Here is a 24609-nt window from a genome sequence, read left to right as displayed (position 1 = left end):
ATAACGATGTAATGTGAAAATTTCAGGATAAAAAAGTGGAAATTCACGTCAGTCTATATTCTATAAGTGCCCATCTTCATTTACAGGAAAAAAAGCGATCACATTATATATAATTATTAAATAATAAATATTTAATTATACATTTCATCCTAGTAGAATATTCAGTGTGGGGATAATTGTTGAAACTGATTGTACAATTTGAATCCTGGAACATGTATCAACTTTAACTCAATTCCCAATGCTTTAATTGATGAGACCAATTCTAATTATTACATGACGAGTAGAGAAATAAACGTAATTTATTTCAAATCAATCGGACAAACAGTCATCCGTCTTAATAAATCACCAAGCTCAACAGTTCGTAATGATAAGAACATTTTATCAAAGAAAGCTAAGGATTCTGAATAAAGCTGCAGTTTAGTAGACTGAACGTAATGTGATGAAAATTGTTTACATGCTATTTGAAAATTGAACGCCTGGTGAAAGGAATATGTACCTGAAATATAGCATCACAGACATGCCACCTGGACGCCTGATGTAAGTAAGAACATTGTACATGTAAAGTATTTCATGAAAAAAAATATGTATATGTCTGTGTGTATAGTTATACATATCTAACATAGTGCACGTATGCAAATGCGTGCAAATAACGTTACCGGTAGGGAAAAATAAAGACTTTAAAAAGATCACCTTAGAGATGGGAAGAACGTTCGAGATCACTTGAGAGGTGTGAAAGTCACTCGAGAGGACGATCATGTGAGTGACGTCACGGTTGTAACAATACGGAAATAAATGTCGTTGTTACAAAGAAAAAGTGAGTTTTTTTTTGTTTTTTTACATAAGAATCACCACTTATCAAAGCCCGGAGGCCACTCGAGGATAAGGGTTAATGGGTATACATTAGTCAATGTGATTATAGCGTAGTAAACATAAGTAGTGGAATTTTTGTAAGTTGGATTACTTCGGGGGCGGTTCATCAAGAACTTGTTTACGTTGAACTTGAAGACAATCAGACTGTAGTCAGCTGGAAAGCAGGCAATCGAAAGAGAGTTCCACAGGCGTGCAGTTCTAAGAAAGAAGCTTTGTTCATGGAATCTACATTTAGGTTTAGGCACAGATAAAGAGTGTTGAAGTTCTTTTCTATTCTTTGTCTCCTTTGTGACTGAGATTACAACGTGTTGGGTAACATTACACATACAAGATCAATAAAAGTGAAATCGCATAGCTGGTTCTATCATTATAGATTTTAAGTTGCTTCAGCTTGAATTTATCCGTTACATAGTTGCATTGTTTTGCCTTCTATAAACCTAAATTTCTTTTGTATAAATATTGTTTTATCTTGTTGTTTTTTTTTTTTAAATATCAGTAAATGAGGGACCATTTCGAGTTAAAATCTAGTTAGTATTACGTTTGTAATCTTTAGAAAAAAAGAACAACTCGCTTGAAACCTTGAAACGTGGACATCAATAATAGCTAAATGCACTTTTTTCTGGTTCATTTTTGTTAAAATCTTTTCAAACGTGTTTTTCTTCAGATTACATGCGTAATACTAAATGGATTTTAATTCGAAATGGTTGCTCAATTACTAATATTTAACAAAAAAGACAAAACAGCATTTATCGTTTGTACACAATTTTTCATTGCATTATGCGTAGGCCAGTAAATTGTGGTTTTCTTGGATTCTGTTACTGTATTATCTGTTTAGGTTAGTATTTGTTTGAAGCGATATGAATGCACTTGTTTTCTCATTCAATCTTTTTTTAAGCATTTATCAGCAATCGTTACACCTTTAGACGTAAAAAAAAAACTGGAGTAAATTTAATGAGGAGTGGGGGAGATGACAGAAAATTTACTGATAAAGGAAAAAGAATAAGATAGAGCAAAAAAGAGAAAAGGAAAAATGTTTAAAAATTCTCCTCCATATTTATCGTTTTATCCTTTTACCGAAATATTTATTTAAAAACGATAAGAAAAGACAAAAAAAAAAAAAAAAAAAGAAAAGAAAAGAAAGAAAAAAGAAGAATCAAACAGGTTGTTAAGTTAGGGAGTATTTATAGATAGATTAGGAAATTGCTGGACATTAAACTTTCTCTAATCACTCAATATCTAAATAAAAAACTTACTCGGATTTCTGAAGTGCTATTACACAATTAAAGATAAGAGAAAGTGATTTCATATAGCAGTGTAATGTAGTCCACCCTTTCTAAAGGTTCCAAAGAATATGCTGTAACGTTTTATGTAGACTTTCGCAAAGGCGATGATAATTTTGTATGCGGTTTCTCTCAAACTGGGTCCAAATAAACTTCGTAATGTAGTCGTCTATTTTTCTCTAATGGACCCAACATGTTGAATGCAGAGAGCCCCAAAGGAAAAGGATAAAACTTTGACACAACTTTTCTTGGTAAAAAAATAGCTTTTTTTATTTTTTTTTATTTCACAAAATCAAAACAACTACTCGCTGTCAGTACAGGGTACCAGAAAACTAATTCGTAATCCCCACTGATATGGTGACCAGTTTTACAAAGTTCGACTTCTTAGGAATAGAGAAAGGAGGCAGACTCACACGTTCTCCGAACGTCAATGGCAAACTGCCATGCATTGGTTTCTTTTCCATCTCTTCTCTCTCTCTCTCTCTCTCTCTCTCTCTCTCTCTCTCTCTCTCTCTCTCTCTCTCTCTCTATCTCTCTCTCTATCTCTCTCTCTCTTCTCCTTTTTCCTCTGATCCACTTCTCTCTTTTCTTGATATTCATCCCGATATATATATATATATATATATATATATATATATATATATATATATATATATATATATATATATTAGTTCATGACGTCATGTATACACCACGCTTCCAAATGCTAACGTGATTATGTTACAGTAGAATAATATCCTTATAACTGCTGTGCAGTATTTTATTATATTAGAAGACCGATATCTTCTTACAACTAAATAAGGAAACATTGGGCTAATTTCATCCCAAAATCAGACCAGCTTAGTCTAGAGTCTAGACTAAACAGGCTTGATTTATATAGAGAACAAGACATCCTCAAAAATAGTCTCGACCAGGGATCTCCAAACTATGGCCCGTGAATCAGATTTGGCCCACGATCAAGATACAGCCTTTCAAAGTCTTTAATCTGGCCCATGGAGCTCGTATGGAAAACGTAAAAATATTTAGGAAAAATTTTTAAAATAGAAATGTGTGAAAATAGTTTTTCTTTTTGTTCATAAAATGAATGTGACCATTCATATCCAGCTTAAAGTGTTTTTGTTTTCTTTTGTGCCAAAACTTTGAATGGTCCAAGGTAGGGAAGGTTGAGAGGTCCATGTACCGCATCATTTCATAAAAAAACATGTGTCCATCTATCCATATCTCGAGGCACATGCGCTGAGATTGTTTGTGGATGAGGAGACAAAGGAGGTAGCTTTGAAAAATATAACTGAAGTTGTGAGACGTACGATAAAATATCTGTATTGAGTGTATTGCCAGGAGTGAACATCGTACCAGGCATCGTACCAGATTAGTCCCATGAAGCAGTTCTGAGAACGAGTAACCTAAATCTGATTTAACGGCTGTAATGAAAAAACTCCGAGACTGAGGAAGTTTAAAGAAGCTTTATTTTACTGAGAACAAAGAAGGGAATGAGTCACTGCGAGTCTGCAGTTTATTTAAAAGAAAGAAGAAAAAGGAAAGAAAACTCAAGGGAAGTTACTCACTTCCGGAAAGTACAAACGGAAGTTAAAGAGTTCTTTGTTCTTTCAGCACAACGGCAGTATGGCAGCTGAGTAGAATCATAGGTAGCGTTTTAGACAAAAACTGTGGATCTGGAGATGTACGCATCGTTGCCTTAAATTGCCTATGAAACCACTAGAAACTGAGTGATAATTGGTTGTGTGAATGTGTTGAGTACCTAAAATTCACGATAACTTATGAAAAGAAAAGCTTCAAACTGTCGACTGTGATCAGTAGTTATTCGTTCATTAAGGTTCAGGTACGAGCAATCCAAGAAGAAACAAAGACTTGCCATCGTCTCTGCAGGCTTATTGGTTATTAGTGTGGCTTCACGCCATTAGAAGAAACGGTCAAATAATGTTAATATGTAAGAATAACCAGAACTGACAGGCCATTATCTCAGGATATCTATATTCTATATGAACATGTCGGAAACGCACTACAAGTGGGGAGAAACATTGGGAAGGCGAAACGTTTGAGGGGAACTCAGACATATCAGTGAACATTAGAACGTTGACACTGAAGGCAAGTACAAGCCCAACCAATGATAGTTTGTCGCATGGTCGGTCCCCCAAAAATGGGCCATCATAAGTTTTACTGATGCAGCAATGCCTGAGTGCGATATTGTGTGCAGTGTCTCAAACGCCGTGCATTAGTGTTGTTCAGGTACCAGAGGTCTAGAGACTTCAGTGGCAATGTCGCAGTGTATGGTACCCTCTGAATCGGGAAGTGGTAGGTAGGAGAATTTACATCAGGAAAATTTTTCAGACGTTAAATCTAAATTTTCTAACTAGTCCTGTGCTTTGTATTTTAAGTTGATAGAGGCAAAAGCTGTGATGGCATAAACTGGTAGTTTGAAAAGTGGATTGGCTAGTACAATTTCAGTTCCGGGAATGCATCTAACATTACCAGTAAACTGAGATATATAGTCCAGAAGATTGAAAGTGTGAGGTGAGTATTGATTAGATCTAGATGACAAAGAAAAAGTGAGTGGCTTCTGATCGGTAAAAATTACAAAATTCCAACCTTCGAGCTGATGTTGAGAATGTCGAAAAGACAGGTATATTGGCAATAGCTCTTGCTCGAATGTATTGTAGCAACGTTCAGCAGGTTTGAGCTGACAAAAGAAGAATGCCAGTGGTCGGGTTACTCCATTTACAGTATGCTGGAAAACTGACCCAACAGCAGAATCGGGAGTATCTGCTGTCAAAAATAAAGGGGCATCTGGTACAGGGGGTGGCAAGAAATGAATAGAAGTTAATTTTAGTTTTTTTTTTTTTTTTTACTATCTTAAATGTAAATGACGCATCTTCGGTCAACTGTATTTAAGCATTTACTTTCTTTTGGTGCTTTCAACAAAGTAGTAAAAAGAAGAAGTTTATGAGCACATTTCGGTATAAAGCTTCTATAAAAAATCACCATGCCAAGAAATTTACGTAACTGTCGTAAAGAGGTGGGAGGTGGAATTCGTTGAATAGTGTCTACTTACGTTGGAAGTGGTCAAATACAATTAGGGTCAATCAAATGACCCCAAAATCCGAGAGAGTTCTGTCCAAACACGCATTTGTCTGCAGTTATGCGTACATTGTGTGTACTGAGTCGTTTAAAGAGCTGAGTAAGGTGTTAGCATGCTTTTCCTCTGTGTTGCTAGCGACCAACAAATCATCGATATAGGCAAATACAAAATCCAATCTCTGGACAACTTTGTCAAGAAATCTTTGAAACGTACTGGTCGCATTCTGAAGGCCAAATGGCATAAAAAGGAACTCGAAATTCCCGAAGGGAGTAGTTATTGCTGTCTTAGGGATATCCTCTGGATTCATTGGAATTTGATTGTCTGCCCAAATGAGATCAATCTTACTATACATGGTGCAACCATGAAAATTAGCTGAAAAATCTTGGAGGTTTGTCAACTTTCAGGAAAATCGTAACAATGTAAAATATTTGGTGTATCTAAAACAGTATGTGACTAACCCTCTGCCTGACAATATATATTTTTTAACTGGCATCGCCGGATATTTACAGCTAGTTTTTATAAGTAAGGAATATAGCAGTAAAAATTACGGATTACAATTCTAAGAAATTCAATCGTCAAATCTACAACTTTAAGTACTGCAACCGTTAAGAACTAAAATGTAAAATCTATGGTTGTTACAAACTCCAAACTGTTAAGAGTAAAAAAAACAAAACGAAATAACTAAATTATAAGAATAACTCTTGTAGGAACACCAAACTTTTTTTGTTTTTGTTTACAAAGGAATCATCATTTATCAGGGCCCAGAGGCCACTCGAGGATAAGGATTAAAGAGTATACAGCGGTCAAAAGGACAATATCATAGTGATCGTTAGAAGTGTAGATTTGATAAATTGGATTACTTAAGAGGAATGGCTCATCAAGAACTTGTTTACATTGAACTTGAAGGCCATTACAACACTTAAGAGTTTCAAAAAAAAGCTATCTTAAACTAAAATTTAAAATTAGCTGCGATGACAATAATTGTATACAAATTAAAATTTAAGAACTACAAATATAAGTACTACAATATTTCATAACTACAACTGTTAAGAATTACAAATATATGAACTGGAAGTGTAAGAAACGTTACTTTAGAAATAAAATTATGAAGAACTACAACTGCAAAGAATTTAAGGAAATGTAAGAAGTATATATGTTATGAAGTAAATTTTTTGAAGTCTATACGTATAAATACAGCGTTTTAGCAGAACAATTGAAATACAACTGTTAATAACTAAAAGCTGTAAGAACTACAACAATAATAACTATAGTGTGCTCCATGGAATTGGTAGAGCCATATTTGGACGATGATAGCGTGTTGCTTATTGTCACGAACCACGCAAATATTTAATATAAAATTAGGTATAAAAGTCATGTTTTAGCGAAGGGAAAAAATGAAAGATATAAATATGAACATGCATATAAAAATGGAAATAAAGGAAACATTGAGAGAATATTAGCGCCACCAGTTAGCAAGCGCTAACTAAAACATAAACAGGGTTTTAAAAAAAACAAAATTGAAAAAGGAAAACTTTATAGCAAAACATTTTTATATCTAAAATTTTATAAAAATATAAAAGTCATTTTCAGTCAGTAAGTTTATGCAAACTTGTGTTTGGTAAAAAAAGTTGCGTAAGCAGTGACAAGGCTTAGAGGTGTGTGTAGCAGAACATAGACGTGCATATAGCAGCTGTATGCAAATGACCGAGCTGTGCGTGAAGAGACGTCACGCAAAAAAAAAAAAAAAAAGATTAAAAAAAGAAGAAAAGGTGCAAAGAACGAGGATCATGATCAGATTAGAGAGATGGATGGAGATCATGTCTTATTCGGGAAAGTACTCAAAAATAAATGTGATTGTTTCAATGGAAAAAAAAGTGAGTTGAGTTATTCTGTCTTGATCTCCTTTGCGATAGAGTATACAATGTGTTGGGCCCTTGCATATTAAAACGTGTGTAAACGTGTAGAACGTTACATGTGTATTTCAGTCTGTTCATAGTGTAAATAATATATGTATGTGAATATTTTGCAGCATGGCACTGTGTATGTGTATTGGTTTACCTTGGCCTTCTAACACATGTGTAGCTGTGAATAGTAATTTGTTTCTTTTCATTTGACTCTTGCTAGTATGTAATGGATACGTGTACAAGGTGAAGAAGGTGTGTATGTGAATCATTGAAGATTCCTTTTCGCCTCCCCTGGCCAAAGGCATGGAGGAGAAGAGAAGTGAGCATATGCTTTTGGGTCATTTGGTGCAGCTGGATTGAGACTTCTGGAGAAATCTTTCGTTAGCCAGGCCACTGTTTTTATAGGCTTGGTTAATTTCATACTGGAGTGTTACTTTTTGGAGGGTTAAAAACGATCTTCGTTTGTTGAAAATATTTTGAGTTAATACGTTCCTGTGAAATCTAACTTGCTTTATATTGAGATGAAAAGAATACTAGAACGAAGTGGAGAAAGAAATAGGGTAGCTATTCGAGCCATTTGCTTTTTAGCGTTTGTTTTAATTGCATATTGATTCAGTCATTACAGAACTACAACTATTAAGAACTAATAACTGTAAGAATTATAGTATTAAGAACAACAACTGTTAAGAACTAAAAGCTGTTAAAACTATATTTCTTAATTACTAAAAACTGTAAGAACTACAGCTGTTAAGACCTACACATACAATTACTAGAACAGTGAAAATCTAAGAGTAAAAAAAACTTTAAATCTAAATACCACTGTTATGAATACTACAACTAAAAGAAAGAACTACAATAGAAAGAATTAAAACAATTAAAAATTCAATTATTTTAATAAACAAAAATAGGACTACAACTGTAAGAATTATAAATGTGAAGAATTATAACAGTTAAGAATTAAAAGTAGTGAGAGAAATATAGTTGTAAGAACTAAAAGCGCTAAGAATTACATTGTTAAGAATGACAAATAGTAGTAGGACGTCAATGAGCACTAGAACTGATGGCTGGACATTTGAGAGTTCTGGAACTGGTAGTAGGACGGTAGTGGGCATTGGAACTGGTATCTGGACGTCAGTGAACACTGGAACTGGTAACAGGACGTCAGTGGCACTGGAAACTGATAGCTGGACGTCGATGGGAACCAAAGATAGTAGCTGGACATTAAGGGCTGCAGGAGCTTTTTGTTGGAATTGCTGGATCTGCAGGAGTGAGGTGGAGGCTACATGGGTTGTTGGAAGCTGCAGGAGTGAGTAAGAGTTGCTGGAGTTGCTGGAGACTATGGGATTCACTGGAAGCTGCAGTGAGCTGGAGCCGTTGGAGTCACTGGAAGCTGCAGGAATGGGCTGGATGCTGCAGAAGGCAGGCAGTAGCAGAGAGTGAAGTGTCCGTTGCAGGTAGTTAAGGTAGTTTGTTGAAAGTTAGCCCTGAAAAAGGCTGATTGAATTGCAATAATAGTTTGTAGTAATTAGCTCTTAAAAGGGCTGTTTGAACTACTGCTGCTATTGCTGCTGAGTTCCGTCGGTTGCTGGGTTCAATCAACTTGATTGGGCATGTCAAAGTCACAATTTGGGAGGCTCCTTGCTTCTTGTCATCCTTCCAATTTGCTGAGAAGTCACTTGTTTCATATAAAACCGTTTATGCTATAGTCAATGATGTTGCTAATATAAATAATAAATAAAAAATAAATAAATGACTATCATTCATTTTTGGCCGGGTTTCTTACAGGCAAAAATGTCTGCAGTGTTTATTGTTTGTATATATTTTATTCTCCGTCTAAAAATCTAGCAAGTCACACTCACTCCAAAATATAAAGTTTGTTATTTTTTCATTGCGAAAAATTAAGTTTTATGTTTTTCTTTTGTTGTTTGAGAAAAGTCCTTGCTATTTTTAGCACACGTGCTTGTGATGTATTTCAAGGAGTGCAAGGTTCTTGCTGACAGTGTGTTTTGTTTACAGAATGGAAATGATGATCTGGTATACTCTGACATAGGTTCCAAATATAACTTGCTTAATAACAGTATAAGGTGATCGACTTGAGGGAGCGATTTGCCCCATTAGGAAGGTTGAGACCCCCCCCCTCCCCCGGGACCTGAGAAAGACCGGGTAAAAGATGCTAAGATTGTTAAAAAGATGCTAAGATTGTTTAATTGGATTCCGGACAACAGCAAATATCAAGAATACTTGAATTGAAATATATGGATATATATTTTGTTTTATTGTCAAAGCCAGAGATATACTTGTTATTTGGAAAACAGATGACAGGAAATGTTAGAATAAGGGACAATGACATTCGTCTGCCCTAAGAGACACCGGGCCAGGTACTCTGAGTTCTGGCAAGGAAAATTGACAGAGACTAACCCCTGGGGTCATGTGAATGGATGTCATTTTTGGTCACAAAACTCTAGACTATGGCTGAACTGCACACACATAATTTAGATCTGGAAATCCCCAGACACGTACTGTGCTCTGATTGGTTGGGTAGATCGTCTACCTCACCCTGTGACCTTACTATAAAAAGCCAATGCCACTCGAAATTAGCCAGATCGGAGGCAGATTTTGCACTGAATTTTTTTAGTATAACACCGCTCCCAAAAACGCCTGACGACCCCTTTTCCAACCGTCTGAGTGCCATCTACGAAGAAGAGAGCTTGATGAATTTAAAAATGTGCTCAGAAATGAACGTGTAAAAAGACTGTAATTTTTGCGAAATTAATTTTTATAGATAAAACCAAATTGTTTGTCTTCTTTCTTTCTGACCTATGCAACTTTTGCGGTTTGCTTTCAGAGGAATCCGACAAAGTAGCGTTTAGGATCTAATGGAGAGAGCTCCCAGCAGACTAGACATCACAAGCCATAGTTTCGAAGAAGACCAGAGGTCAGTTGCTTGACCTCACCACGGGAGTCCGGCCACACAGGATAATTATTCCATTCGACCTGTAATGAACACATTCGAACTGCTATCTCCATCACCTCCAATACAGACAAACGCAAATGGTCACAAATAAAGCCCTCACAGGAATTGCCCAAAGCATGGTGGCACAAGTAAAGGATCGTCTAGTTAACTCAAAGTCTGTTTGGTAGAGTTAAGGATTTAAATGGGAAGATATGAGCTGTTCCACCTATGACATTATGCAAAAGACGAGTTATCTTCCTTGCAACTAAGAATCAATAGTTATCTGCCCTTGGAGTAAGGTTGACCATGACATTTGCAAGTAGCTTCTAAATTATTATGCAACCTGTAAAAGTGTTTAATAAATGTATTAAAGGTTATACTTCGTCTATTGATCAGTTTTGGTCTGTTATTAAACTGATAACAGTGATTATTATCACACGTAACAGTTTAAAATACGCCTTACAAAATATTGAAAATTAAATACCATAAATGTTCAATTTTTCTTTTAACAATGACTATACATGGCACGAAATAATATATATAAAAATAAAAACAGTTGTTGCATGTCATTGTTTTTACTTTTTTTTAAATTAGATTTTTATGAAGTGTGATAGAATTACACATAGTGTAGTTGCTTCATTACATTAATCCATTATATAAAGAGCAAATGTCTGTTAATATGTCCAGGTAAAACTTGAAAAATACACAACAAACATCCACAAAGTTAGTATTTTGTAATCGTCATAACCCGGATATATCTACTATTATATAAAAGTCGTCATGTGTGTGTGTGTGTGTGTGTGTGTGTGTGCACGCGCGTGTGTGTGTGTGTGTGTGTGTGTGAGAGAGTGTGAGTTTGTTCCCTATGGATTCGAAAACGGCTGGGCCGATTTTTATGAAATTGCATGCAAAAGTATTTTATGTGTCTGGCAGTGATCTTAGATAGGTTTTGTATCGGAATGTCTTCAATAAATATTGATATTGATAATCGAAATAATCCGGTGAAGAAAAGAACAGGCGATTTTGACCAAAGTTAACACCTAACATCACAAGCACATTTGAGAAGTTTTACTATCACACAAGCTGAAATGTTCGACATATAAAATCTGCAGTAGGTTCTTTGATATGATAAGGCCGTGTTCGAAATGAATGTTTCCATTTAGAGTACAATTGAAGGATGATACTTGACTTTTGCATTTTAAACTTTAATTCAAGACATGATATAAAAAATAATTTTATAAAATCAACAGTAGGTTCTCTACAGTGCAATGTAAACTACAATGTATTGTGAAGTAAGTCACAACGGGGAGGCATGTAAAGCTTCCTCCTGATGCACCGTGATGGGTCCCCAACTAGAGCAGACAATTTTATTGAAAAATGGGCGATTTCACTGATTTCGATCACAATAAAAATAAGTGGCCGTGAAACATTCGTTGATCATTATTCAATCCCAGGCAAGTTCGGATCTCCCTGCTACTAATATCTAAAATTAAAAAAAAAAAAAAGATTCCTTATTTAGAGGTTAAGTAGCCATTTTTATTATTTAATGTTATTAAGACGTACACACATTTTAATGTTATCATGTAGTCTGTTTTCCAACCACTAACCAAAGGGGAATAACTTTTTATAGGGTTATTTCCCTTACGTTGAATCATTGTATTTGTGTATAGAGAAAGGAATGGGCTGGGTGAAAAAGAAAGCAAGAAGTGGGAAGAAAGAAAGAGAGAGTGCTAGAAGTTAGGTTACACTTTTTCTCCAGGCAATGCTCAGTAGCCTTGCTAGTTGAATATATATGCTTTAAAATTGTACTTTTAAAAAGTTTGTTTCAAAAGACAGACGATAACTGACAATTTTATTACATCACTACAAAGCTATTAATAAGGTAATTAACCGATTGACATCAACAGCAAAATAACACTTACTGGAAATTATTCTTTTTTATTGAAACTATTAAGTTCTAATTATCTAAATCTTTTTTTTCTTTGAAATTTTCAGAGGATGACTTTAATAAAGAAGAAAACAACAGCAAATTAGAAGAAGAAGAAGAAGAAGAAGAAGAAAAGAAGGCGAAGAAGAAGGCGAAAAAAAGAAGAAAGTAATAAACGTAAAAAAGAAAGACAAAGGGAAAGAAAAAGAAGAAAATGAAAGAAAATGTATCAAAAACATTTAAAAATAAATTAAAAACAAAAAATAAACAGTAAACAGGAAGAGGTATTTTAAGATGTGCCCATTCAATCTGCGCATTTAGCAACGGAAATTCTATCTAAAACACGATACTGCAGGGCTGATTCCCAGTTAACTATAACATGGTCGCTTACAAATCCAATGTAAACTAGTTGTTGTTGAACTGCCCTCTTAAATAATCAATTTTCATCACTATCGATCACTACGGTGTTGCTGCACTGGCTACCTAATACTCATTACCCTTTATCCTCGAGTGGCCTTTGGATCTTAATAAGAAGTGGCGACCTTGTTAAAAAAGCTTGACAAAAAATATAAAATAATAAAATTTTATTAACTTCAAATACCTTGAATTATTCCATATTCACAATCGACACACCAATTTCTAGGAAGCTGAAAATGTAAAAATTTCTTGAAAAAGATAACAAACTAGATCTAAGTGGAAAAGACTGACCGAGTGTTTTGTCAATATACGAAAAAAAATAAAGATTTGTGAGGACGTACACAGAATGCTAATACATTTTTTTTAGGTTGTAAAAATCGCAAACAAGGAAAATTCCGTAATATCCCAGGAAAATTTGCAAAAAAAAAAAAAAATTCTTGAAAAATGCTAAGAAATAATTACAGACATAACAAATTCTTTTAAAATTCTAAAATATTGCAGACAAAGTAAATTCTTTAAAAAACAATCCAGGAAAAAAATCGCAGAACAAGCAAATTCCTTAAACATCCCAATACAAACTTGTAGATAAAGGAAATTCTTAATAATTATAAGACAAACTCGCAGACAAAACAAATTCTTGAAAAATTCCGAGAAAAAATATCAGATCAAGGAAATTTTTTAGAAATTTCATAAAATCAGACAAAGCAAATATTTTTAAAATTCAAAGACAAACTCGCAGACAATACAAATTCTTTAAAAATGTCAAATATGAATTGGAAAGTCACTACCGGATTGATATGTTCCTTTGGGATTTTTAAGGATTTTCGTCCATCAGAATCATTCCTTACATCATACCTTACTGACCCTTCAGCTAAAAATCTAAGCCTTTCAGAAATAAACAATGAAGTTTATCCTATTTGGACGTATAGTTACTTAAGTTTCCTAGTCATTGTGCTTTTAATTACGGACCTTTTACGCTATAAACCTATTGTGATTTTAGAAGGGATTAGTTACATCATAACTTGGACCCTGTTGCTTTGGGCCGATGGAATCCTAAATATGCAGATCATGCAGTTCACTTATGGCGGGGCATCAGCCACAGAAATTGCTTATTATTCTTACGTCTATGCGGCAGTAACTAGTACTTATTTTCGACGAGTTTCTGGCTTCATAAGAGCCAGTTCGTTAGCAGGTAGGTTTCTGGCTGCCTCTCTCGGGCAAATACTGATCACGTTTGTCGGCGTTAGTTACTTCACCCTGAACATCATCTCGATGACAAATGTGTGTATCGCTTTTGTGATTTCAGTCTTCCTGCCAAAAGTCAAGTTTTCATTTTACTTTCATAGAAAGAATGAGATTGACGCCACCAGTGCCAGTGACGTCACCACCATGGATAATATTACAACTGATCGGGACTCGGTCACATCAAACCAAAAAGAGATTTCTTGTGTGGTGGAAAATGGTAATAAAACGTCACACACGAAAGTATCGTTTCTCAATGGACTAAGATTCATGTGGCTGGATTTTCAAAGTGCATATTCCCAAATTGATATCCTTCTCTGGTCATTTTGGTGGTCAGCTGCATCGACTGGGAATCTACAGATGGGAAACTATATACAAAATTTATGGAAGGCGATAAGTCCATATCGCGAACGTTCCAAAAACTATAATGGAGCCGTGGATGCCATTTCTATGCTGTGTAGTAAGTCCACGTTTTTATTTATTTATTTATTTCTCTCGTATGACTCATAAATGAAAAAAAAAGACTTTAATTTATATGATGTTGTATTTAACCTAGGTGTCATTTTATTTAATGTTTAGGTTTTTATGAAGGCTGTGTGCAATGCAAAAACAAAAACCCCCGGAAATGTTGAAAGAAAGTATGAACAACAACAAACAATCGAAGACAATATTTAAGTTATCGATCTTCAAAAAATCTATTTATTTTTCAAAAATGTCACATATAAACCAGTAAATATCAGACTTACAGCCAAATATTAATAAAAAATATCCGGGAGAATGTAAGATCTCTCTCTCTCTCTCTCTCTCTATATATATATATATATATATATATATATATATATATATATATATATAAACAAAAACTAACGGTGGTATCTTGTCCAGTTGTACAAGCGCGCTCCCAGACACCAACCTGGGAATTTCTATGGCCCGGTGCATATATATACACATATATATATATACGCACGCGCGCACACACACAAACACACACACACACACACACACATATGTATATATGTATAGTAACCCTCCAGAACCTCAGAGGGAGGCTAACAGGTGCTACACCTTGCCCTAGGTTGTCGGAATTTTATCTTGCTTCCAGATAAATTCAACGCTAAAGTAACTAACCTGAAAAAAAAACAGCATGAAACAAAAGAGGAGGAGGGGGTAAAGAATAAAATATAAAGGTCCTGCTTTGAAATGAAGAAGATATTTTATTTACAATAATAAGTTGCAAATTTTTCCCTTTGTGGGCATTAAACTTATGAAACACCAAGGTAACATGTAATGAAAAAAAAATAACACTGGTTCTTATAAAGAAGATGTGTGTATCCATTAGCAAATACAATAATAATATTCAAAATAGTATCTCCTAATCACACTCGCATATGACACAAATTTTAGGAGCGTACTCACAAATTGAAAGCCAGTCAGGCACGTGCCTTTTTTTTTGTTGTTTTTGTTTAAAGTCCTTTTAAAATTTTCTCTCCCTCCATGTTTGCGTGCAACCTGTAGACACACAGATGGATTTCAGAAGCAAGACCGTGTCGCTTGTCCGGTTCTTTTTTCCTACCGGGTTTTCTTCTTTGTAGGAGATTCCAAAATTCCCTGCCACGTAAAAAAGGGTATTTTCTTTAAAATAATTTCACTCCTTCTAAAATACGTGCAAAACCGTAGTCACGTAGGTAGTTTTCAGAAGTATGTCTCATCACATATCCGGGGGGGAGGGGTTCTTTGAAGGAGGCTCGTAAAAATTCCATTCTCAGCGCCGGGCAATGAAACAACGTTCAATCTCCACGTCAGCGGAATTTCAAAAAAGGAAGAATCTCGCGCTGGGCTCGTGACGTCATCACGGAGCTAGCATTTTTCTTTTCTCCAAATTAAAGGGAGTTTCGTACAAACCCAAAATGTACGAAACTAAAGATCAAAAAACATACAAAATACAAAAAATCATATATAAGAACCAGATAAAAAATAATAAATGTAAACAGGGGGGATGCATCATTATTGGCACAAAAAAAATTCCAACAAGGTTGACTTGGAACTGTGCAGGCAGGGGCGTTCATCTCCCTGAGGTATTGTATATACCCATATATATATATATATATATATATATATATATATATATATATATATATATATATTAGTGTTGGGACGATTAGGTGGAATCGGGAATAGGAAAAAATCAGAACTTTTAGTAGTATCAGAATCTGTATCGGAATCTGAGAAGATTGTGCCTATTTTCCAATGTCACAAACGATATTTTTTATTGTTTTTATTTCTTTGTTGTACCATCCTTGATAATTTCGAGAATGAAACGTCTCCTTCTCAAAAAGAACACAACAGTGAGGCCGTCAAACGTGAAAAAAGTAATGACATCTGTGCCTCTAAAGGCGAAGTCAGAGACGAAATAATGTGCTCACATTTATGTAGATTAAAATTATTGCTAATTTAAATGGTCTTGTAGGTAGATTTTATGCGCGAGTGCACAAAACTTCTAATAAAAGATTCATTTGCAACCCAAAAGCACAGGGTAATTAGTCAACACCTGTTTTTAGAATAAAACAACGCAAGGATTTATTTTAAAAGAAGGACTACGTTCGAAGTGCAAGAAAGAAAAGGAATAGAAAATTCTAGGACGTTCTCGTGTCGGTAGGCAAAAACTTGAAGTATTCTCAAGATGTCCAGCAGAGGTCTTGTGAAGCAGTCGCAGCCTGGGGCGGGGAGGTCAGTGGACAGAGAATGAGAGGAGAGAGGTCTGTTTTCTTTGTATTTTTTAAATACAAGGTAACATACATTTAATACAAGGTCACATACATTAAATACAAGGTCATATGAATTAAATACAAGGTCATATAATTTAAATACAAGATCATATAAATTAAATGCAAAGTCAGAGAAAATACAAGGTTCGCATAGATAAAAACAAGACTGTATCAGTCACCATGACAAACTAATTTCTTTTGTTGATTAATGCCCCATTCCTGACTGATGCAGCCACACACTGACCAGTCAGCTACTAGGGCACAATAATCCTATATGCCCCTTAAGGAACAAATTATCCATGTTAGGAACTAGCTAGCAGCCAGTAGACGAGCTCAGACGCTTTTTCTTGCGTTTCGTTATTATTATTTTTTTCCTTTTCTTATATATATATATATATATATATATATATATATATATATATATATATATATATATATTAAATAAAGTACTAGGCGGAAGTTTCTCGAGAGCTCTTTCGGCTATCATCTCGTCAGGAGTAAATCGATAGCAATCTAAATAATATTGTAACGAAAATAAAGAGTTCTATTGGGGAACTTATTAATGTGCCAAACATACGGGGACATTAATTAAATTTATTTACTTTTAAAAACGATTAAAATATTGGCACAACGAGGGAGAAAAGAAAAAAAAAGCGGGAGAAAAAATTCAAAGTTCCCCAAAGAGAAACAATGCGTTTGATGTTTCTTTTTGCCGGCACAAAGAAGGTTGACGCACCGCGATAGAGACGGCCTCCAAAATCTTTAAATGGTTTTTGGAGTCCGCTCTATGTAGCACCTCGAACCAATCTATTTTATATCTATCGGCACAGCACGGGTTGTCAACCAAATGCTGGCCAATAGCAGAGTCCAAGGCTGCAGATCCCGTCCTCCCTTGTCTGATCTTCGATGGAACATGCTGGTTTATACGACTCAAAAGGTGCAAGGATGTTCGCCCAACATAACCAGCATCGCACTGGCATCTAAACTGATATACAATATTACTATTTTGGATGTAAGGCAAACTATCCTTGCGGAAAGACGGAAAAACAGGTCTCGTAGTAAATACCAAACGCAAGGTCACCGAATTGAAGCAGTCGTAAATACTTCTCTGAATCTGTTTGGAAATTCTATTACTCCCCTCCCCAATCCACGGTAATTTCAAATAAACCGGGCATTTCAAGGGTCCAAACTTTTTAGGGGATTTAAAATCCGCAACCTTTTTGAAAATACAGTCATCAATAAGGTCAATAGGATAACCATTATTGATGAATATTTCCCTGATCTTATCGAGTTCAACATCTAATATGTTAGGCGAACAAATCATGAGGGCTCTATGTACCAAAGTATTAATTAAGCCGACCTTACGTGATTTAGGTACAAAAGACAACCAGTTCACGTATAGGCCAGTAAATGTCGGCTTTCTATAAATTGTAGTGAGAAAGCCCCCCCCCCTTGAGCGTTCGACAAGAACATCCAAGAAAGGAAGCGAATTGTCCTTCTCACTTTCCATAGTGAACTTAAGAGCCCCATGTAAAGAATTCAACCTATTAAAAAATATCGACGCTTCACTTTGCGAAGGAAAAATAGCAAAAGTGTCGTCAACATATCTGAAACAGTGGGTTTAGTTGTAGAATTAAACATAACGGATTCATAGTACCCGACGAAAATATCCGCTAAAGTTGGGGCCAACGGACTCCCCATTGAAATCCCGTCAACCTGACAGTACATAATATCACAAAAACTAAATTCCACGGATTTCGTACACATTAAAATTAGTTCAATAAGAATCTCTTTAGAAAACCGTGGAGCAGTCAGGCGACCATCATATAAAGTGTCGGCATATATGCGTATAGTCTCATCCAACGGTATGTTGGTAAAAAGACTAGAGACATCAAATGAGCACATGAAAGACGTCTCTGCAGTTGAATCCAACCCACGTACACAATCAACGAACCGAAAAGAAGCTGGGATACAATGCGTGGTGTATAACTCACACACAGGTTGCAGAATTTCCATATATATATATATATATATATATATATATATATATATATATATATATATATATATATATATATATAAGAAAAGGAAAAAAAATAATAATAACGAAAAGCAAGAAAAAGTGTGTGCGCACGTGTGTGTATCATGGGCCATGCTATGCTATCTCAGCTCTTTCTCTTCCTGCACCCTTCTTCTTCTAGCTCATCTTTGTTAGCCGCTCAACCGCGTCCCAATGGTAAATTGGTTTCAATCTCATTCTTTAGTATTTTTATTCATCCTTTCTTTTGTATTAAGGCTTAAATATTAAGCATTTGGTAAGTTCATTCACGTTTTTAATTGTGCATAATCTTGCTTCTTTTTTGTTACCATACCGTGTGCGTGTGTGCGTGGTAACCTTGCTCCTCTCCCCCTCTTTCTCCTTGCATGAATCCTGTACGCTAGCACTGGCCTAGACTGTGAGTATAACTCTATTTTTTTTTATTGTTTTTCTTAACATTTATCATTATATTTCAATTTCCGCGTCATTAATGTTGTATAATCTTTTTTTTTTTTAGCGATTGTTGAATGTAATTTTAAGATAATTTGAGCTTGTTTGGGATAAATTTCTTAATCTTGGAAGAGACTAAATTCTGTTTCTTTTAATTCAATTAGAGACAATTATTTTGAGATACGATTTTATCGAGATACGTCAGCGGTCATGGAACGAATTAAATTCGTATCTTAAGGTATTAGTGTATTTCATTTATGTTCAAATCCTATTGCGATCATTAATACATTTACATTGTTAATAAAAGTTAGAATCTACGATTTTTTAACTCCGCATATAGATAAAATAGTAACTTTTGTTTTAAGTAATCCGGGCTTTGCTTTGAAATAATATTTTCTTTTGTGTGTGCAATAACATACGCATTGTCAAGAATACATAAAAAAATTATTACCAACTTCTTAAATTGACTAAATGAAAACATCGAATAAAAGACGTAATTAAGTAAATAAACAGAAAGAAGGGATAAAAAAGAGAGAAACAGAATTAACGGGCGAAATTGTAAGCGAAATATTATCAGTCCTAGCACGGCAAATAAAATTTGTTAACTCTCTCAATATAAGCTAAATAAGATGATATGCGAGTGACATTCCCACTATGATTTATGAAAAAAGTTGCTATGGTAACCAACAGCAAATCAAAAGAAATCGTCTCTAAAACGTCAATGTTGAAAAAGTTGCTATGGTAACCGTCTCTCACGTTCCTTACTAATTCTGAGGACTTTTGAACACCAGTACTTTTATTATAACTTTTGTTTTAATGAACGAAAATTTAAAATTTTTATTTCAAAATATAGCTGCAAAGGTTATCTACGAACTGTAAATATTGTTTGAAATTTGGTTGCAAAATGAGTGAGCGGTGAAGCTGTAAACAGTTCTAAATGAGTAAAAGTAACACTTAACCATATATTCAAACACTACCGTGTTTGAATGATTATATATATATATATATATATATATATATATATATATATATATATATATATATAAGTAGGTTGTCGTTTGCTTGAAGCATTGTTGAAGAAAATTATAAGGTAAAATTAAAGCCAAGAACAATGCGAGATTTTTTTTTTATATAGAGTAAAATTATTTCAACTCTAAACAACAGTAATTTTTTTTTCTGTTGTATCCAATGGTGTTATAAATCTCAATATATTTCAGACTTATTAGTCCTTTTTCAAGAGAAGACAGCGGAAGAGTGTTCTTCATGAGTGCAAACTCTGTTTGGCCGAGACTGAGGGATATAAATAGGTTGTCGTTTGCTTGAAGCATTGTTGAAGAAAATTATAAGGTAAAATTAAAGCCAAGAACAATGCGAGATTTTTTTTTATATAGAGTAAAATTATTTCAACTCTAAACAACAGTAATTTTTTTTTTTTTATCCAATGGTGTTATAAATCTCAATATATTTCAGACTTATTAGTCCTTTTTCAAGAGAAGACAGCGGAAGAGTGTTCTTCATGAGTGCAATCTCTGTCTGGCCGAGACTGAGGGATATAAAAGGACTAATAAGTCTGAAATATATTGAGATTTATAACACCATTGGATACAACAGAAAAAAAATTACTGTTGTTTAGAGTTGAAATAATTTTACTCTATATAAAAAAAAAATCTCGCATTGTTCTTGGCTTTAATTTTACCTTATAATTTTCTTCAACAATGCTTCAAGCAAACGACAACCTACTTATATCCCTCAGTCTCGGCCAGACAGAGTTTGCACTCATGAAGAACACTCTTCCGCTGTCTTCTCTTGAAAAAGGACTAATAAGTCTGAAATATATTGAGATTTATAACACCATTGGATACAACAGAAAAAAAAAATTACTGTTGTTTAGAGTTGAAATAATTTTACTCTATATAAAAAAAAAATCTCGCATTGTTCTTGGCTTTAATTTTACCTTATATATATATATATATATATATATATATATATATATATATATATATATAATTCAGGTGTGACAATTTACGTGGACATCAACCAATGTGAGATATTCTCTCACCTCGTTTTGCCCTTTGCAGAATGAAAGAGAGCAAACAGATATCACAGCAGGCTCACCTTTAAACTTCAACGTAAATTTTATTAAAATAAAAAGATCCAAATTGCAAAAGATGTGCCATCTTCAGCTTCTGCCGTAACAGAGCGAGTAACACCCATATGGGTAGTAGTTCATGGTTTATCTTTGCGTTTGCAGGATCAAAACCTCCACACTGTTTGAAGAATAATTGCAACAAGTTGATAAGTTAGTGATGCCTTGGAAGAATGAATGGTGTGAGTCCGATAGTGATCATGGAGTTCACTGAGAATAACCGTCCGAATGGCGGACAAAGGGCAGGTAAAAATGCAGACCTTAATTTCGTCTCCGAGAGACATTATTTAAGTAATGAAGAAAGTCAATTAGTTCGTAGAACACAACAATGTGTGATGAATAATATTTCGCATCACATTAGGGCATTAATACGTCTCAACGAGACAAAAGGGTTTGAGGCTTGGATAAAGAGATGAGTTTTGTAAGGGAAAAGGGATTTAAGGGAAATTAAATTCCTCTGTCCCAAACAAAATAATAATAATAAAAAAAAGAAATAAAACACAATGACACCTCCTTCTCGTTTAAAATGCGCCGCATTTATTTTTCAACAAAATAACAAGATGAACAAGCAAAGTCTGATCAGTAAGAGTTCTTGTAAAATCATTGAGGTTAGAATATTCAAATTAGGTGAAAATCCTTTGTGGAATTACTAAGGTTAAAAGGTCATGTTAGATGAAAGTCCTTCGTTAAAATAATAAGATTGGAAGGTGGAAGTCTTTTGTGAAAATAATGTCCTTATTTCAAGGTTTTTGTTTTAACTGGCGAAGTTTGCCTTATTTGAAAGTCCCATGAGGAAAGTAGTCCGTTGTTAGTAATTCTTATAGAAATGTACGGAATGGGTAGATAAGTGTGTTTTTTTTTATGCCCGCGTGGTGTGTGTAATTATGTTTTCGACATATTTGAAAACGACGATGAGAGGAAAACAAGAGACATGTTCTCGTGTCAAGTTGGAGTGAAAAGAGAGAGAGGGAATGTTTGTTGCGTTTAAATACTTTTAGAATCGAATTCGAGCACAAGATTGCTGCTGCTGATATTTGGTTTGAGAAAGCGTTAAAAAACAATCTTCTAAAATTTCTCATTGGTCAATATTGTCACGTGGTATTGTCTTCGCCTACGTCCGCCAGAAATATGTCTATTTTGCTTTTGTTGTTATGAGAATAGCGCGTGGGCGTATTTGAAATTATGTCGTTGCTAGAAGATCTTATTTTTGTGCAAATGCGCGGGGAAATTAAAATCAATTACCTAGGTAAGTACTTTTTGACGGACCGTCTTTTTAAAAATTTACCAAAAAATCAGGTAATTATCCGATCAATACGAAATTTTCAGCGATTATTTAGAGAAGAATGAACTTTATAACAGTGTACTTATTTTTCATAAACGATATTTATATATATATATTTTTTTTTGCTTACAACCCCCCTTGTTTTGAAGTGGTACAAATATACTTAAAATAATCATCTGAAACTGAACACAACATACTGTGTTGTTGTAAGGGACAGAATTATAGATTTTAAAAAAATTGTTTGCATACCTTATTTTGACGTCTGAATATCAGAACTTCGATTGTGTGTAATTTTCCTACTTTTGAGTTTTGAAGTGTGAAATTCGGTGAACATGTTAAGTAAAATAATTAATTTAAGTTAAGCAAAACAAAAAAAAATTAATATTTATACGAAAAAAGCCATTTTAAAATCTTTGATAAATAAATTAACAATTTTTTTTAGCGAGCCGAATAATGCATGACCATTATTAAACAGGGCATGCTTTGAAGAATCGATACAAAAAAATCGATAAATATTGTGCCCTTTGTGTTAAAAATAGCATCATTTTTTCGATCCCGTTTGAAAATGTTTGCCGCCTTTTGACTACGGTGGACCAAACGCGCTGAAATAATTTTTTTTTTTATTCTGCTTTAAATTGCCCCCCCCCCTATTTTGAGGAGCCTGGCCCCCACACACATACACATTAAAAACCAAACTCATACAAATGGTCACCCATCTGGTACTGGCCAGCCTCGGCGTTAATAATACATTGAAATTTTCGTCACTGAAAAATAAGTTTTTTGGGGGCCTGTTTCGTCTTCCATAGTTTGCTTTTTATTAAACACAAACGTAAACATTCTCGATCTAGACTCTAGATCGACGCGAAGTAACTGGTTGCCTATATGAATAAGTGGAATTATTTGAAATTCAGGTACTTATATTATAATATTTTTGCATATTCTCATAGAAAATCATCCTAAATCTTAGTTAGACAACAAATAAATAAATTAATTAGTTCAAAAACCTTCTTTTTTTTTTTTTTAATATTTATGTACGTTTTTGTGCAAGACAAAAAATGTCAATTGTTAACTTTTTGGGAAAATTTAACATTTAAAATTTAATTAAAAATAGTAGAAAAAGTTTTACATTATTCTATTTTCTATATGATAAAATTCAGGGTTTTATCTTTCTGGGAAAAAAAAGTTACTCAGAAATAATGGATTTTAATCAATGTAATTTCGTTTTAAAAAACAACAACTTGATTTTTCGGCCATTTTTGGCGGTGCCTAGTTAAATTACTACAGACGCTTTATCTCACACTGTGCGGATCTCATATCTCCTCTTTCTGACCTGTTACATAACAGGAAGAAAAATAATGAATAGATTTTGCTGACCGATATTCAACCAAAAACCTTTAACGAAGTGAAGAAAAAACTGGCACCAACATCGTTATTGGCACATCTTGTACTCGATGCCCAGTTTTCAGTAGTCGTTGATGCATCGGACGGACGCAGCTATAGAACCTCTCACTTATTTTTTTCGAAACAGCTAAAACCGGTAGAATAACGTTGACAATGTACCTCGCAATGAAACACTTTTAGCATTCACTTGAAGGATATCAATTTGTAAGCTACACTGATCACTGTCCACTTACGTTCTAAACCGAACAAATATTGTCCTTGGAAAACGTGCCACTTGGATTTTTTTTTTTTCGTAATTTACCAATGATGTCTGATAATATATCTGGTGAACAGAATGCAGTGGTAGATGCCTTATCCCATCTTCCTATCAATATTCTGTTCTCACTTTTGAATACGTTTCTACAACAGATGGCCTTAGACCAACCATGTCTGAACACTTTGAATTTGTCAACACCTAAATGTGTAACTTGCAAATTCACATACCTGCCTGTGCCTTCTTTGGACATGCAGATCATCTGTGACAGCTCAACAGATTCACTTCGACTTTTTGTTTTGATGACTCTATACAATGTGTGGCATATCCTGGATTCAAAGCCACAGTGAAGCTGATTACAGCTAGATTTTTCTCGCCAAATATGAGGCATGACATTACTGCCTGGACACAGTCCTGTGTATCCTGTCAAAAGTTAAAGGTGCACAAGCATATCCACAAATATACGGCATAACCATGTTGACACACCGGTTCCTGTCAAATCACCGAAGTTAAGCAACGTTGAGCCTGGTTATTACTAAAATGGGTGACCAATTTGGGAAGTTCAGGTGCTGTATGTAGGAGGA

At 34.5% G+C, this 24609-nt stretch overlaps 1 protein-coding gene across 3 annotated transcripts in view; it reads left to right on the top strand.

Moving 5' to 3' along the window:
* The window catches only part of LOC145292102 (thiamine transporter 2-like), a 136616-nt gene that overhangs the window by 42530 nt on the left and 69477 nt on the right, over positions 1-24609 (top strand). For 2 of the 3 annotated variants that reach the window (XM_080138189.1, XM_080138190.1), the window contains one exon: positions 12100-14150. In XM_080138189.1, the coding sequence (XP_079994315.1) occupies positions 13208-14150 (943 nt within the window). In that variant the 5' untranslated portion in view covers positions 12100-13207. Of the gene's footprint in view, positions 1-12099; positions 14151-24609 lie in introns of those variants that run through there. The other variant, XM_080138188.1, reaches the window with a different exon arrangement.

Source organism: Euprymna scolopes, chromosome 13, assembly GCF_053919585.1.
Source record: "Euprymna scolopes isolate OS-2025 chromosome 13, ASM5391958v1, whole genome shotgun sequence".
Classification (NCBI taxonomy): Eukaryota; Metazoa; Mollusca; class Cephalopoda; order Sepiida; family Sepiolidae; genus Euprymna; species Euprymna scolopes.
The sequence above is the reverse complement of the archived record's forward strand: the minus strand, read 5'-3'. Positions and strand labels throughout refer to the sequence as shown.